We start from the raw sequence: 15,736 nt of genomic DNA, 5'->3' as shown, positions 1-15,736 counted from the left end.
CCAAGGTCATTGCCTTATAGTGTGCTTACAGTTAGCAAAGCTTATGGAAGAGACAAACAGATTTACTCAGCAAGGGCTATGATCTGCCATTTATTGTGAATTAATAGTCTCAATGTATTCACACTTTTTCTTACAGGGTGAAGGCTGCAAGCAAAACCTCCTAAGGGCTAACTAATTAATCTCAATATGTGTAACTAAAATGCTCTATACTCAATCGGCAAAATAACTCAGAATTCAACTCAAGGGAGACCAAGTAAATCCCGAAGAGGTAGGAATGAAGATCCTATGCATTAAAGGAATCAGCTCACTCCACCTCATATTTACTCACTCTCCTGATATGCAGACTGCAAAGAAAAAGAATCTTATATCAAATTAAGCCAGAGTTTATTCATCCCCTTGCATGCAGTATTCTACCGGATTATGGGGACCTGCCAGGGACCAGCGATGCTGTCTGGACAGGAGGAAAATCAATTTCTGACTTGGGAGGGTGTTTGGATATATTTTCATACATGGCCTTCATCCCAGGCAGTTTTTCCCCCCGTCCATACTTGGGGTATGACTGAAAACTTGAGTTTTGGTAGCAGGGTGACGTTAAGAAGATGATTTCTTATTACATTATTGGTTTTGTGTATCCTTCAGACCTAAATCCATGGTATGTCAGATTTTTGCCCTCTTACTGTTCGATTTTTTAAATTTCTAGTCATTTTCCATAGAAGCAGCAAGCGGTCAGTGTTTGAACAGGATGTGTTGTTTATGTCCTAGACACACAGAAGCAATGGTTTCCAGAGACAAGTTGAAGAATGTATATTTTAATAGCCAAATTGTTCCATTAGGATGATGCAACATAAGCTTTTGGAATGGATGTCACATGTACGGGAATTATACTAGAAAGAATTCTCTTTGCTCTGTTAACTGCCTCGGGTTTGTCTTTAAGAAAGTGCTTTCAGTTTCAGGTTAGGTGCTTTATCTACGAGGATTTCTTTTGTTGGCTCTTTGGGCTCCAAGCTGTATTTCTCCTTTGACTCAGGACGGTTAGGAAGAGAGGTGGCCAGGAAGGTGATGCTGGGGAGGAAGCCATCTGCTTCTGGAGTGTGTCTGTGTGAGGCTCCTCTGGCCCGAGGCACTCGTCTTAAACCTGCTACAACTTTAGCTCTGCACCAGCAGGACAGTCCTGCAGCCCAGGGGACACTCTCCAACCCACGGGACAGATTATGCCCTCCCACCGCCCTCCGGTCAGTCCCAGGTCCGTTGAATTTAGGAAAAATAACAGTGGGGTACACAAATTGCTCATCCTATTTCATCCTCATAAAAAGCCTCACCCACCTTGTGCCTCCCAATTTTAACAGATAGATGAGGCATTTTGGCTAGCACCAGCTTCTTGCTCTCGAGTTTCTCAGAAGAGGCTTGCAAGCTGACAAATCGGCCCAGGCCTTACTTTGCCAGTTTGGCTCGCTATTTTATTGCTCTTCAATTATGATGGTGCAACTGGTCATTTAGCTCAGAGAGAAGGGGGCTCTTTCGTAGCTGTTAAGAATATGACATGTTTCAAGTCTCTTTTTCGTTATTTGTTGAACCTCTTGAAAAGTTTGCGGTGAACTATTTCGCCTTGCTGTCTGCCCACTCAGGAAACAGATCTGAAAAGACAACTTGGCTCCTCTGAGGGACCTGGATACAGACCCACTCCCCGCCCCCCTGATGCATCACAATACAGCTTCACGGGGCTAATTCCTGGCTGAGAGTACATCTAAAGAACAATTTCGCTTTTACTTACGTTTTAAAGAAGCAGGCTTACAGAAAAATATGCTTAAAATCAGCCTGCTTTCCTTTTCAGAAAGCAACTCTGTCAACATAAAAATTCCTTTTTCCTTCTTCCTTTCTTCCTTTCCTCTCTCTCGGTCCACGTGTAGATGAGCCTGGGACTGCTTTAGGAGATCTGGACTCTAGTTTGAGCTCTATTTTTAAATAAGCTGTGGGATGGCGGCTTCTTGCTCTCTCTGAGACTCAGTTTCCTTGGGTGTAAAATGAGCCGAATTTCCACTTCCCTTGGTGGGGTCACTGTCATTTAACCATCCTTAAGATCCCTTGCACAACTTCCACATGTGTAAGATGGAGCTGAATGCAATGGGAATTTCCAGCAGGTGAAACGAGCAGCCTCTGGATTTTGCTTACACAAAATCATCACTTACTCAGATTTAGGCTCATTATCTTAATGATTCCAACAACCCAAGAGTGGTTAAAGGGTGGTTGCCTCCCATAAAATCTTTGAGAGTTTCACTGAGCTTATTATATTCAGAAAAAGAAAGAGGAGCGGGGGGGCCAGGGATGCTATTTTAAGGTGTCAGAGGAAGGGATCTGATTTTTAAGCTCCATCCCAGCAGGGATTTTGGTACTTTTGCTCTCTGCTGTATTTTCAGCACCTAGAATGGTATACCTCAGTTCCTGGTACATAGTAGGCACCCAAGACGTACGTGTTAAAATAATGAATTTATTTCATTAAAATAAATAAATTCACTACTTCAACAAATATTTTCTATTTCTTGATTTTATGAAATGTTGATATACTAAATTCAATGGGAACGGTGTATTTGAGCTAGGTTAGCAGGTGGTTAAGTGGGTGGGCTTAGGGGGTCACAAAGACTGCATTTGAGGCCAACCCGGTCATTACTAGGCATGTGATGTGAGGCAGGTTGATTAGTATTTCTGAGTGTCCTTCTCCTCCTTTGTAAGCTGAGAATAGTGTTTGAGTCTACCCTCGGAAGGTTACTGAGAGGTTCTGCTGAGGACTTGTCGAGCACCTGGACACCTAGCACATAGTAAGTGCTCAATAAACCTTAGCTGTGAGCCAGTGGGCAGGTTTCTTAGTGCTCCCGAAGCCAGATTGTTTAATGTTTTCAGCAAGCCAAGGATGTCTCTGCATTTATAGCTAATGTTAGTTGCAGGTTGCTTCTTAAACCAGATTGCTTCTAGGAAGCTGGGAGCATTCCCAATCTCTCTGCTTTATGCTTCTCCTCTGCCCCTGTACCACTAATTCCCACGTCCTGTCTCTGTGTTTTTGCTGGTTATGTTCCAATTTCTCAGTGGTCAGAACACCCACACACAGTTGAATCCCTTGATAGATAATATGTTCCTTGAGGGCAACTTTCTGATCTGTTCTTTCCCCTGCCAGCTCCCAGAGGAGCCAGGTCCCTAGGAGGTGTTCATTAACTGACTTTTTCTGACACTTCCATCCCAGGAAACTTCCCATTGACTTTATTAAGGAGTCACACACATGGGAATTCAGATGGCATCTTGCAAATCCAAAAGTGGGAACATGTGCTCTTTGGGGGAAAAAAAATCTTATAGAAGGAAACAGAATTCTAGGTGCAGGTGTCTTTGGATACCATTCAGATTGTCTGCCTGTGTCTCCATACATGTCTAGGACCATATGCATTACATATGTTGTCTATTTTAAAATAAAACACTGCAGTGGTCCAGCTGTTCCAAATTCTGTTTCAAAGAACTTGTGGGTGCTTCCCAAGCAACACCATATAGTCATTCTTGCACGGCCCCAGTCTGTTCTTCTACAGTGTGGAACATTACAAAATAGATGCTCCTTGCAACTCCATTTCCCCCCGTACAAACAATTGGAACTGGTTGGTGAAAAAAAAGAAAACTCCAATGCTGACGTTAGCAAGGGGAAAACAGCCCAAAGCAAAATATGAGAAAGTTACTTCCTGAATTCAGGACACCTTGGGATTGCTTCCTGTGCCAATGTTTGGCTTGTGTCAGGAGAATGAAAATGAATTTGAACACTAGGGTGAGCAAAACAGAATTAGGAGGGTAATGTGGCTGCTGAAATCTCCAATGATGTTTGGATTATCTCTGGCTTTGGGAAATGTATACCAATGCTCTTTTTCCTTTTTTTTTTTTAAAGGTTTTTATTTATCAATGCTCTTTTTCATTAATATGTCTTCTTCTTCTTTTTAAAGAAATCAAGGATTGATTGCATTTTAAGAACTGACTTCAACCTTTACCTTTTCCAGACCTGGCTGAATAGTTCCTAAACCTTCCTTGGTCTGCAAGGGCTCCAAATGTCCTAAAAATCGGCTGTGTAATTTTATAAGCTCTGCAGGTAGGGCATAATTCAACACATCTTCCAAACAATGCTACTTGTTTTACTTCTGGGGCTTAATTGCATAATGATTCTGAAGCCCTGTATAGCGTGGGCATAGACAGGACTTCTGACTAACCTTGGATGAATAAAGCTGATATAGGTACCTAAACTACATTAAGAAACTTAAAAGTCTTATTAATGGTATCCACGACACAGAAGCAGGCTGATGGACACAAAGACTTATGGAAGGCAGGTACACTTTTGAGTGGAAACTCATCAAAACTTTACCCCAAGTTTACTCAGAAATAATTTTGGTTTGGCATTTAAGGAATGTTGGGAAAATACTGGTTTCTAAAGTGATATGATTATGTGGATTTTATACTCTCATTTCATCTACTTTATTCAAATTCAAGTGACGTCACTAATTGATGGCCCTACTAGTTATGTTGTTCTTTAACTGATCATGATGTTTGGGTTTACTTCATGTGTGATATTCATTTCCTTTTTCTTCCTTACAATGAGAAACATATAATATTTTTCATGATCTCTTGTTTTAATAACAAGCATTGTTTTAGATAAGTTTACAATAAGGTCTACCAGACAAATGTAATTTTCTTGGTGGGAATAATACAGCTTTCAAATGTTCATTTTATTGAGATTTTCCTATTATTCTAACAGCTGAGGGAATGAGGACAAAAGGTCAAATCTCTTTTTATTTTGTAATATTACATTTTGTAACTTCTCATAGGCTAGGGAAAAAGAAATTCTGCTGTTGAAAATAGTTATGATTCTACCGTTAATAAATTGTCTAAGAGAGGCTCCTTTCTCTAATGAATCCTTTTTATAATAAGCTAGAGGTGCCACTTTATCACTGAAATGTGGAGCACAGTTATGGCTGTTGTTACTCCTGATGGATGCTAGAGGCAAGAGAATAGCTAATGTGACTCTAAAGTCATTGTGAACCCAAACTGCAAATTAAAAGGTGACTTTGTATCTTTCTTATATGGAAAATGTGTGCTTGTCATATCTGCTTGACAGTACAAGAGTGAATGTATGGGTTGGACAATAACGAGCAATGACAGTAGTCAACCTCATCAGAAGACATGAAATAAAGAAATGACAATGATTGATGGCAGCTGGCTGTTTACGGATTTTTCTAGAAGAGTTTTTGTTGGCATGATCAAGTAACCAGGGGATGTTGCTGAGCTCTGCACAGCAAGCAAAAGATTGGTCCTTGTATGCCTGCTGCCCTTGAGAAACAGCTTAATTCCTTCATGGTCCCCTTGACTCAGTCAAGCTACTTGCATGGCCAAGAGAGAATGGCTTCTTGGAAGTTATGAAGGGCCACGTTGCGTTTTGCAAAAATCTTGAATTTAAAACTACTATGGCAGTACACATAAGGGGATAAACATGTGATGTTTATTTCGAGTTAATTTTTATAATTCTTTATAAGACAGTTACTTTGAATAAAATTCATAGCAGAGATTTTGTCAATGATCTCAAAATGAGTAAGTAAATGATCTGTAATTTTCCCCTCTGTATTTATTACATTTTCAATTAATTTACAGAGTACTCGATGATGTCTTTATGTTCCCTGTGGCATGAGCAAAATTATAAACTTTCTGTAGTTGGCTAATTAATAACGTATCTTACTGTAAATCACTATATGACATGAGTGTCCTCAGCTGATGAGTGAATAATACATTTAAAATGTGCCTGAAGTAGTTCACAAAGAAATGAGCCTTCATTTAACATGGACTATGTAGATCATGTCATGGCGTTTGGAAAATTTTCGACCTGATTTTGGGAGTCTATTTCTTTTTTAAAAAGTCATTTACTTTTGCAACGAGAAGGAAAATGATTTACAGTGTGGTTTGGGGTCATGCAAATTAATTTGACATTGAGTTAATTCTTTGATATTGCATTCCTGCAACGTAGCAACTGCAAGTTGACAATACAAGAAGATATAGCAAAACTCTCATGAGATAAAACTATAGAAAGGAATAAAGGCAAAAGACTATTTGGAAATCTACTAGGATAGCAATGCGTTGTTGTGCAAATATATGTAAATTCTCTCAGAACAGATTTCATTCAGTCATCTATTCACCCATCCTTTCTTTCATTCTTTAAAAAAAAAAGGTATAGCAAAATCCTAAATTCCCACTATATTCACATTCTATGGTTAGCTTTTAAAATGCCTCATCAGACATTCAAAGTAAAGTAAAGTTAAATTAAGTATCTGCTTGGAGTGGTGAAAAAAATCTGTCTGCTAGCCAGGGGTACATTTATGCAAAACAAAAGAAAAAAGAAAGAAAGGGGTAAAGAAAGCAAATTAAAGAAACAGAAAGAATTAGAAGAAAGTACTATTATTAAATGGGCAGGAGGAATGATATGACCTTCTTCTAAATCAGCATTCAGAATACTCAAGTACATATTTGCCTGCTCTCTTGACTGGTTTTTCTGTTTCCTTCTAAGGTTAAGTCTTCCCTCAACACGTTGGGTGGACAGCTTTTCCCTATATGAATAAAGGAATTGTAGATTCTCTTTCATTAGTAACTCAAATAGCGAAGAGAAAGGTTTTTCTAAGTTTTAATTAAAGTTTCTTTTTTCTCTTACAGGTGTATTTTTAGAAAAATTAATACCAATACAGATGACGTCAAAAAAGCTATTGTTATCTTTGTGGTTGGGGGAGTAGCAGGGAGATATCCAAGACCAGAGGTTCAAACCCCCCACGGTATTGTGAGATTGTGAATCTGAAGCTTCTGTGAAAAAGCTACATGGACTCAATCATGTCCTTAATTTCCTGTTTTTGTGTGTGGTGGTCCCACGTATTATAGCTCTCCTTTCAAAATTAATCCTCTATTGGGTCTTACTTAGAGCGCACCCTCAAGTCAGGTAGAAGGAACTCTTTAGTGTTCAAATAATGCATTTATTTTATTCATTGTATTCTGCAGTTTCTTGAAATCTTATTCAGTTAACAGCTTTGGGTGTCCTACCCCACCTTTCTATTTGTTAAGGTATCCATGGTTACCACCCCACAGGTACAGCTGACCATTCTCATCTTTGGAATGGTAGAGGAAGAACAACACCACATTATCAGAGTGCAAAATGATCTGTTTTCAGGCATTAAGCAGTCAGGTAGCTGTGAATTCCATGAAACAAAGGCATCATTTGCCATTTTGTTGTGATGCTAATTAATATTCTTGGAATGAAAAAAAATTAGGAGATGTTAATGGTTGGCTTTACTCAGAGGATCATTTGATGCCAATATGAAAGCCAAGGAGAGGAGGCAATTATGCACACATCACATGCATCCTAGTTTCAGTATGGAAGCTTACATTTCAAACCTACGTTCAGGAAAATAACATGAAAAGTTTTACTACAAAGTCTAGACATGAGGAGATTTAAGAGGAGAGGGAGGAAGCACATTGCAGGTGTCAGATAATCTAGTCTGATTATCTGAGCTGTGCTAGCTATAGGGGAACACTTACCCTTCAGTCCAGCTAGAAGTTAGCAGGGTAAGAAGGAACAAACCAGAATAACATAAAGACTAGCAACAAGGCTCAGGAAAGCAGACAGGAGTTCTAACCTAGCAGCTAAAGTTCTTGGGTTTGAGCAAAGACTGAACAAGAAAACTTAAATGAAATAAAATAAAACAAAAACCAAAATCAACCCCCCCCCCAAACCAACAGTAACCAAGACCCCACTAACTGTTGAAGACTGTTCGGGTGGTAGTAAAAATAGAACAATTCTCAAAAACATCTGACTTTGGGGATGTATGATGTGATTAACAGTTATTAGTTGAGAAACAGACATTAAAAGGAGACGCATTGCAAGTGATACATCAAGTAATCATTGACCAAAGAGCAAAGCTTAAAACGCCCCCTTCCCCCACTCTGAATGAGAATGGAGGTACGGGTTTTCACTGTTCCTCTAACACAGGCTGGACAGGAATCTGGTGTCTCGATGAGAGGCCACTTGGCATAAGAAATTGTGGCAGCACGCGACAACAGACTTGAACACAGTTTCCAAGGTGAGCAATATTGGCCTTATTAAAAATTGGAAAATCGCAAATATTTGTTTAAAAACGTTGTATAGCTAGCCACTGACTTAATTTTTTCAAGTTTAAACCAAAATAAAAGGGGAAAAATTAAATCAACAACAACACACACCAAAGAAAAACCACAAAAGAACAAAAAAGTTTTAAAGTTTGGTGGAACCCTCCCCAAATCATTGTAGAGTCACATACAAACTAATGAATAGCAGGATCTATTTTCTCGGTTTTTACAATTCCATATAAATACTCCACTCCACTCTTTCTTAGACGTGTCTTTTCATTTTAAAAATTGCAAAAAATAAAAACTGCACCCAGAAGTCTGTCAAACTGAATTTAGAAAGACCCAGATAAACTCATAATTACTCCCGAGCTTCCCAAACTGCAAAATGTTCCATTCTCAAGTTTCCCCTTAAGCAGACAGCGACATGACAAGACTGGAGTGTTTATTTTTCTCTACCCGAAAAACCTCTCCCATTTTTCTGTAGCTTCCCTTTGCCAACTAAGACTAATAAAGGGATTACAAAAGTTAACTCACTGAAACGTTGTTCTTAAAAATCATTCACTTGCAGGAATGGCAAAGACTTCGAACAAATATTCGAAACCAGGATTTGATGAAATGTGTACAGGACTAGGTATTTAACAATGACCCTTACCTTTTAGAAGTCAAGGAAACCTTTTTAAAATGCAATACTTGATTGTGTTTACTCTTTGTGTTATAGAACACGTGACTGAATGTTTATGATGTGACATTATAGTCTGAGAAGCAGCTATCAGTGATGGATCAAAGTTTGCTGTTTATTACTATGTTGTGATTGTTTTTCATTTCCCTAGAACCTTGCTTTGTTGTGCCAGGTGACCAACCTGTCCCAGTTTGCCTAGGACCAAGGAGTTTCTGGAGACACAGAACTTTCAGTGCTAAAACCAGGGAATTTGCAGGCAAATCTGGATAAGGTGGTAACTCTAAAGTATGAATCAACCCTGTGAGTTTGACTGCTACCCACAAATGAGGCCTGATCTGTTTAATAGGGATGGTTTGAATTTAACAAATTAAATGCAGCTGTAAAGTAATTGTGACATAACCACTATTCTGTAACAGATTCCAGTAAAAATTAGGATATACTCTCAAACCCCCAGCCAGTTTTTGGTTGTAATGCATCACTAACTCAGTGACCCCAGGAAATGCAGAGCTCCTTTTTCCTTTTTTGATCTTTATCATTGGTTTTATATACACCTAACTCCAAATGATCAGGTGCAGAAGGCTAGGTTGGTTAAAATTCTGACTGGATTCCTCTGCTAAATTGTGGGAACAGAAGGCTCATTTGCTGGTACTCTGGTTGCAGTTTTTATTAAGAGCCTAAACTAGCAATAGACAGAATCTGGAGTGGTATTGAGCCTCTGTTTCAGGAGTAGTGAAGTAACTATGGGATTACTGGATTCAACATTATTGGATTGAAGCTCCACGTAAGGACTGTCATTTATTACAGGGTCAATGGTGCACAGTTGTGCAGATCGGGCACGACACAACTCAATAGGCACCATTCACATTTTTGTGTGCGTGAAAAGTGACTAATGAAGTGCACAGTCTGCACGGATCAAAGTGGTAGTTTTTTGCTTGTAAAACCTGGTAGGTGTGGTAAGGCCTCGCACTCTTTGGAGAAACCTTGTTCCTCAGCAGGGATTAAGGAGACAAGAGAGAAGGTGGTTCCACCACCAGGTACTGACAAATTTCAGAGGCATGAATTATCTTACTTTCTCACTCATCCCTCAGTCTACCTCCCATGTTCTCTAGGGATGATATTATCCACCCCCTCAAATTCTAACCCTTAAATTCTGCTTTGGATGCCCCATTTAATACAAGTTCCCTATGTCAACTAGGGTGGCAAAATACATCAAGCTGATGTGCACTCAATTAAATCTTCCTGCTGATGCCTTGTGTTCAGCATTCTAATTTCATTGCTGAATGAATCCTATCCACAGAGGGAAATCTAATCAAGAGCCCCTGTGTATTTCCATAAGGAGACCCCATCCCCTCCTTACAACCTCCTTCAATGGTCTTTTTTTAAATAAGTGTTTGGTTTCCATTTACTTTTACTCCTGAATTCCTTCTTCTTTCCTATGCTAGTGAGGAAGAAGTGAGGCTAATCACAAAGGAAGCAGTAATTTCTTGATCTGGGCAGATGATAGAACAGAAACACTGAAGGTAAGGTGGAATGACTTCAGAAGAAATTGAGATTTTTTGGAAATAAAACCAGTATTTTCCAAATACCACCTGAGATACATGTTCTATGAGGTTGATTTGGATGGTGATTATAATTTGGAATCCCCACCCCCCCGACGTACAGATAATTTCACAGGATGTGTTGTTTCTAAATTTATTAAAATGGAGCCTCTCAGGCAAGGTGAAGGGATGGATTCCACCACAGAGTAGTTTTTAAAACAAACTTAATAAATATTGGGGTATGCTTTATCTCAACTCATGACTAAACCAATGCAAAGAGATGTTGCCTTCTCTCTTTATTGCTCTCAAGTAAACCTAAGTTTCCCAAATGTTAGAGAAAGCAAGAAGAGTGTGGGGAAGTTGGTGGTGGCTACGGTCAGGAGGGCTGTCCCTTAACCCAAAGTCCTTCCTCAACCTCCTCCTCCTTCTTTTATGGTTTTCTGCATAGAAACCCATAGTGATTGTGTGATTATCCACAATGTTCCATGGGGAATGTATCTTCCTTTAGGAAGCCATCGGTACTGGACAGGAATTTCCGGGAGCACCCGATGGAGAGTATTTCTCCTCCAAAAAGAATTGTTTTCCCATAAGCAAGGGAGTTACAAGGTTTAAGAACATAGTTTGTTAGAAAGGGACATGGCAATGGAATCCATTGGAGAGAGAATTCACCTCTATTTAGTTGTATTGCTGCAAAATCATTTGAATCATATGCACATTTTGTTTAGGAGCGACAGGGAGAGACCATGTAGAAGTGCTGGGGTAAAGGTCAAGTTTCCATCCTGGGCGTTTGTACTTGCTTTCCCATCTGGTACAGTTCTCTTTTCCAAGGTACATGTGGAGCTGACTTCCTATCGTTTGGGCTTAAGTTCAGATCATGCCTCTCCACCCAGTCACCACTGCATTACATTCTTTGTAGTTTCCAACGTCTACAATTATCTTATTTGTTTTTTGATTTGTGTGCTGGCTAGATACCCCCATGGGGATGGACGTATCCTGAACACGGGGATCTTGTCTGTCTTCCTCATCTGTATGTCTCATCATCTATACAGTTGTCTCTGTGAACCAGACCGAGGGGGGCCCAGGCTCAAGTAAGGAATCATCATGATGATCGCTAAAAATGACTTGTACCTGAGTGACCCTAACTGACCTGATATTCTGGGTAAGAGAGAAGTCTCTAGTTAGGGTTAACATTTGTAACTAAAACGAATTACTTTATTTGGTGCTGTATGTTTCCAGTGTTTCCATTTCCTTTGCTTTAATAACCGCCTCCAAGCGTATGCTGGATTTCACCTTGCCTTGTGTATCAGAAGTGTTGAGAGGAAAAAAAAAAAACTATCCCAGATAGCAAAAAGTCATGGCAAAGGGGCAAGAAATTAAAATGGATGTAGAGGTAACAGGAGAAAAAGATGGAAAATGAACCAGAGCAGTTTAAAGAGATGGTTTCATTTTTGGGTCCTGGTATATTTGCTCAGAATGGGATTTTAGGCACCATTTTTTTTGTTTTTTTGTTTCTTTCCACTGCATGTGATAATGTCATCATTTATTTTTAAATGTTTCTAAGTTGCAGATTTAAATTTATTTCAAATCAAGCCCTATTTTAAAATTACTTTTAATAGGAAGAAATGAGTCAAGGACATACATAACCTACTATATTTGAAGGACTCAAACAAACACAAGCCTGACTCTGAATTCCAAACTCTCACCAAAACAAAGAGATAAAAATCCACCTAAAATATATTTTCCTCTGTTTAGTCCTTGGGGGGAAATGTCAAGTATTGCACTTTAAAATTACTTTCATCTAACATTTTTGTCCCAACTCCCCCCCACCCCACCCTGAATTCATCTTTTTTTTTTTTTTCCTACCAAACATGTTTTATGAATCCTTAACACAAAAGCAACTAGATTTTTCTAATTCAGCTTTGGAAAATTTATTCTCCTCTACAGAGCTATTTTTAACAAATGGCATATTTACTTACAAAATTGGGAGATGGGGGCGTCCAGCTGAGGCACGTTCCCTCCCTTAGCGTTGAGCTTCTGGACTTGGGTCGGGGGCACAGGCTTGTGTGACTGCCCAGTGGCCCGATACATGGCTTGGACCCACAAGATGCGATCTTGCTCGTCATCACTTGCAAATATCACGGTGTCTCCTTCTTTGACTGCATTGAAGAAGGCTCGGCCACCCTCTAAACCTGGAATACAAGGGAATAAACACTCCTAAGCTGAGCTGCCATGTTCTTAGAGGAACCAAGCCCTGAGAAAGGCCATTTCTGCTGCTTTTCCTCGGGCCAGAGAATGGAAGAGCAATTTATCTAATTCTAGGAGGGTAAGTCTGATACCCACTTGGCCACAGAGTGAAGCTCGTAATGTTAAACAGACGTTCTGAGACTGGCTCTTGCCTTTGTCTTTGTCTGACTGGGGACAGGAATGTCAAGTAGGCTGGTTGGGTAGATATCTACCTATAAGCACACTATTACTTTTCTTCATCTTTAAAAACAAACCACCCACCACCACCACCAACAAAAACATCACTTGACCCTACCTCTCCCTTCAGCTACGGTCCTATTGCTATTCTCTTTAAAATATAAGGGGAATCTCTACCAGGGTTTCTTAAAATTTTAGTGCCCCTGTGAATCCCAGGGGCATCTTGTTGGAATGCAGCTTCTGCCTTGGTAGGTCTGGGGTAGAAGCCTGAGAACCTGTATTTCTAACAAGTTCCCAGAGGATGCAGATGGTGCTGGTCTAAGGACCACACTTAACAGTAACAAAAGTCTCTCTCCTAGTCTGTCCTAAAGCTTCTTCAATCAGGCTCCTGCCCCATTGAAACTTGTCAAGGTCATCAATGACTTCCACAATGCTGAATCCAAAGGTCACTCAGAGTCTACATTTTATTTGATCCATGGACCTATCAGCAGCATTTGACACTTGATTCTCTTTGAAACACTTTCTTCACTTGGTTCCAGGTTACCCAGTTTCCTCCTTCCTCCCTGGAGGCTGCTTGTCACCTTGTTTGCTGGTTTCTCTTCCTCCTCCTAACTGTTAAATGTTGTAGCATCCTGGTGTGTCTCTGGACCTCTTCTCATCCCCAGTGAGGCCATCCAGTCTTAAAAGCCATGAATCTGCTTATAGTCCCTACATTTCTATCTCCAACCTTGACCCCTCCTGTGAACTGCAGACCTGTACATCTAATGGTGTTCTTGACTTCTTCACATGGGTATCTGATAGACACCCCAAGCTCATCATATCTGACACTGAACTCCTGGTCTTTTTCCCAAACTCTCTCCAACTCAGTAAAACTGAGCTTGTCCCTCTAGCTGCTCAAGCCCTCAAACTTGGAGTCCTTTTGGACTCCTCACTTTCTCTCACTACCCACTTCCAATGGAATTCTGAGAACATTCTACCAGAATTCTTCCACCTGCAGTGCTTTCTGAATCTAGTCATGCTCATCTCTCACCTGGACTATTTTAATGGTCTCCTATCTTATCCGCCCTGCCTCATCCTCACTCTCTATAGTCAATTCTCAGTGGCAGCCAAAGTAATCAGTTTAGCAAGAGTCAAGTCATGTCACTCCTCTTCTCAAAACCTGCCAGTCATTCCTCATTTCACTCAGAGGAAAAGTCTAGGTTCTAACAAGGCCTGCAAGGCCCCCTGGATCGACCCACCACTACTTCTACTCTTGTCTCCTCCTACTCTCTCCCTAATGCATAGATGCACATACTTCTCGGTAGCCACACTAAGCTCTTGCTGTTTCTTGAACACTTCAGGTATGTTCTCATCTTGAGACTTTTGCACTTGTTGTTTCTTGTGCCTAGAATATGCTTCCTCCAGATATCTGCATGGTTCACATCAGCACCTCCTTCATACCTTTGCTCAAACATCGCATTCTTGTTGGGTCCCTCCCTGATCTTTACCCTTGAGTCACCATCCCTCTTATCTCGCTTATCACCTTCTAACAAGCTATATAATTTACTTAACTTCATAAGGACAGGGAGTTTTTGTCTGTTTTGTTCACTGCTGTATCCCTAGTACCTAGAACAGTGCATGGTATATAGTTGGTGTTTAGCAAATACTTATTGAATAAATGAATGCTCTACAGACCTGTCTTTTTTCCACAGGCAGCTCTCAAGGTTAAAATTTGGAGAGAGGTAGGTGAAAGCCTTTTTGGGCTCAGGCCAAAGCGACATTGTGTCTGTCAACATACTCTAAAAGATTGCATTTTAGGGTCACTGGATACTCTCTGGCTAGAAATAAAGCTTCCTATCTTTATCAGATTCCTCCTCATCCTCCCAATTACTGGTTTAATACTGAGAGGAGAATGAGCAGAGTGAATAGCACCCCCAAATTTCCAACAATGCCCTGTCACTAGCCTGCTTGACATTTGGCACTGGAAGATTTCTGGTGACAGTAAGACTTCTCCATGGTGCTGATAATGTTAATTCAGGTGCCTATTCCATTGAGAAGGTGTGTGTTGGGAATTCTGCACTTAGAGTTGCCAGGGACTCTAGAACAATCAACAGCTACTTCTTCATGTGGAGGGTTTAGTGCTAAGGCATTTTTAACAAAAGCTTTTTGGTAGTTAGGATTATGAGAGAGCATTTTGCCTAATTCCTTATGGAGGGTTTTTAAATGTGTGGTTTGGATAGGATGATGTACAGTTAGCAAGCAGGGAAAACCTGATGAGATGAACGGGCGGCACGAGAAAAAGGCAAATCTGGAAGGGAAAGGAAGAAGAGCTTTGAGGGAATGCTCTAAGCCCTAAAAAGTGAACACGAAGGAGCTTAAAGGAAGAGTGAATCAACAGACCTTCTGCAGCCTAGCCTTATGGTAACTTTTGGGATAAGCCACATCGATACTGTCAGTGAATGCTAGGCCCCCCATCACTGGAGGTGACTCCCCCCTGCCCACTCCCCACAGCTGGGGGTGGGGATGCCGTGTTTCCGGAGGTACGGTCAGAACATAGTTCACGGGATTGCTCTGGAGAGTGGAGAGGTAGAAGTAGATACTAAGCAATTTTCAGATTGTTATTCGATCCTCCCAACGGTGCTATGAAGTAAGTACTATTATTCCCACTTTATAATGAGGAAACAACCACAGAGAAGGCTATGACTAGCCAATACACACAAAGCAGGGCTGTAAGCATCAGAGCTGGGCTTCTAGCCCCACTGTCTGGCTCCAGAGCTGACAACTGGACCCCTTGTGCTGTTCGGTTGCAAAGCTGAGGAGCATGGCCTGGCGCATGGTGAAAGTGCTCTGAGAATTACCTGTTAACAACAGAATGAAGCCTAACTGTGGTGTGAGTGGAGCACAAGGAGAAATATCGAAAGTGGCAGAAGCTGGGGAAATGACAGCTGCAGAGAGCAACAGAGCTATT

The 15,736-nt window shown here is 40.6% G+C and overlaps 1 protein-coding gene across 7 annotated transcripts in view; it reads right to left on the bottom strand.

Annotated features, from left to right (window-relative positions):
* CADPS (calcium dependent secretion activator) overlaps nucleotides 1–15,736 on the bottom strand; it is a 476,998-nt gene that overhangs the window by 139,098 nt on the left and 322,164 nt on the right. For all 7 annotated transcript variants that reach the window (XM_034997161.1, XM_034997160.1, XM_034997163.1 and 4 more), the window contains one exon: nucleotides 12,345–12,557. In XM_034997161.1, coding sequence (XP_034853052.1) covers nucleotides 12,345–12,557 — 213 coding nt within the window. The remainder of the gene's footprint in view (nucleotides 1–12,344; nucleotides 12,558–15,736) is intronic.

The sequence above is a fragment of the Mirounga leonina genome, unplaced genomic scaffold (assembly GCF_011800145.1).
Source record: "Mirounga leonina isolate KUSES-001 unplaced genomic scaffold, KU_Mleo_1.0 Mir_94, whole genome shotgun sequence".
NCBI lineage: Eukaryota > Metazoa > Chordata > Mammalia > Carnivora > Phocidae > Mirounga > Mirounga leonina.
This window is presented reverse-complemented; position numbering and strand designations above follow the sequence as displayed.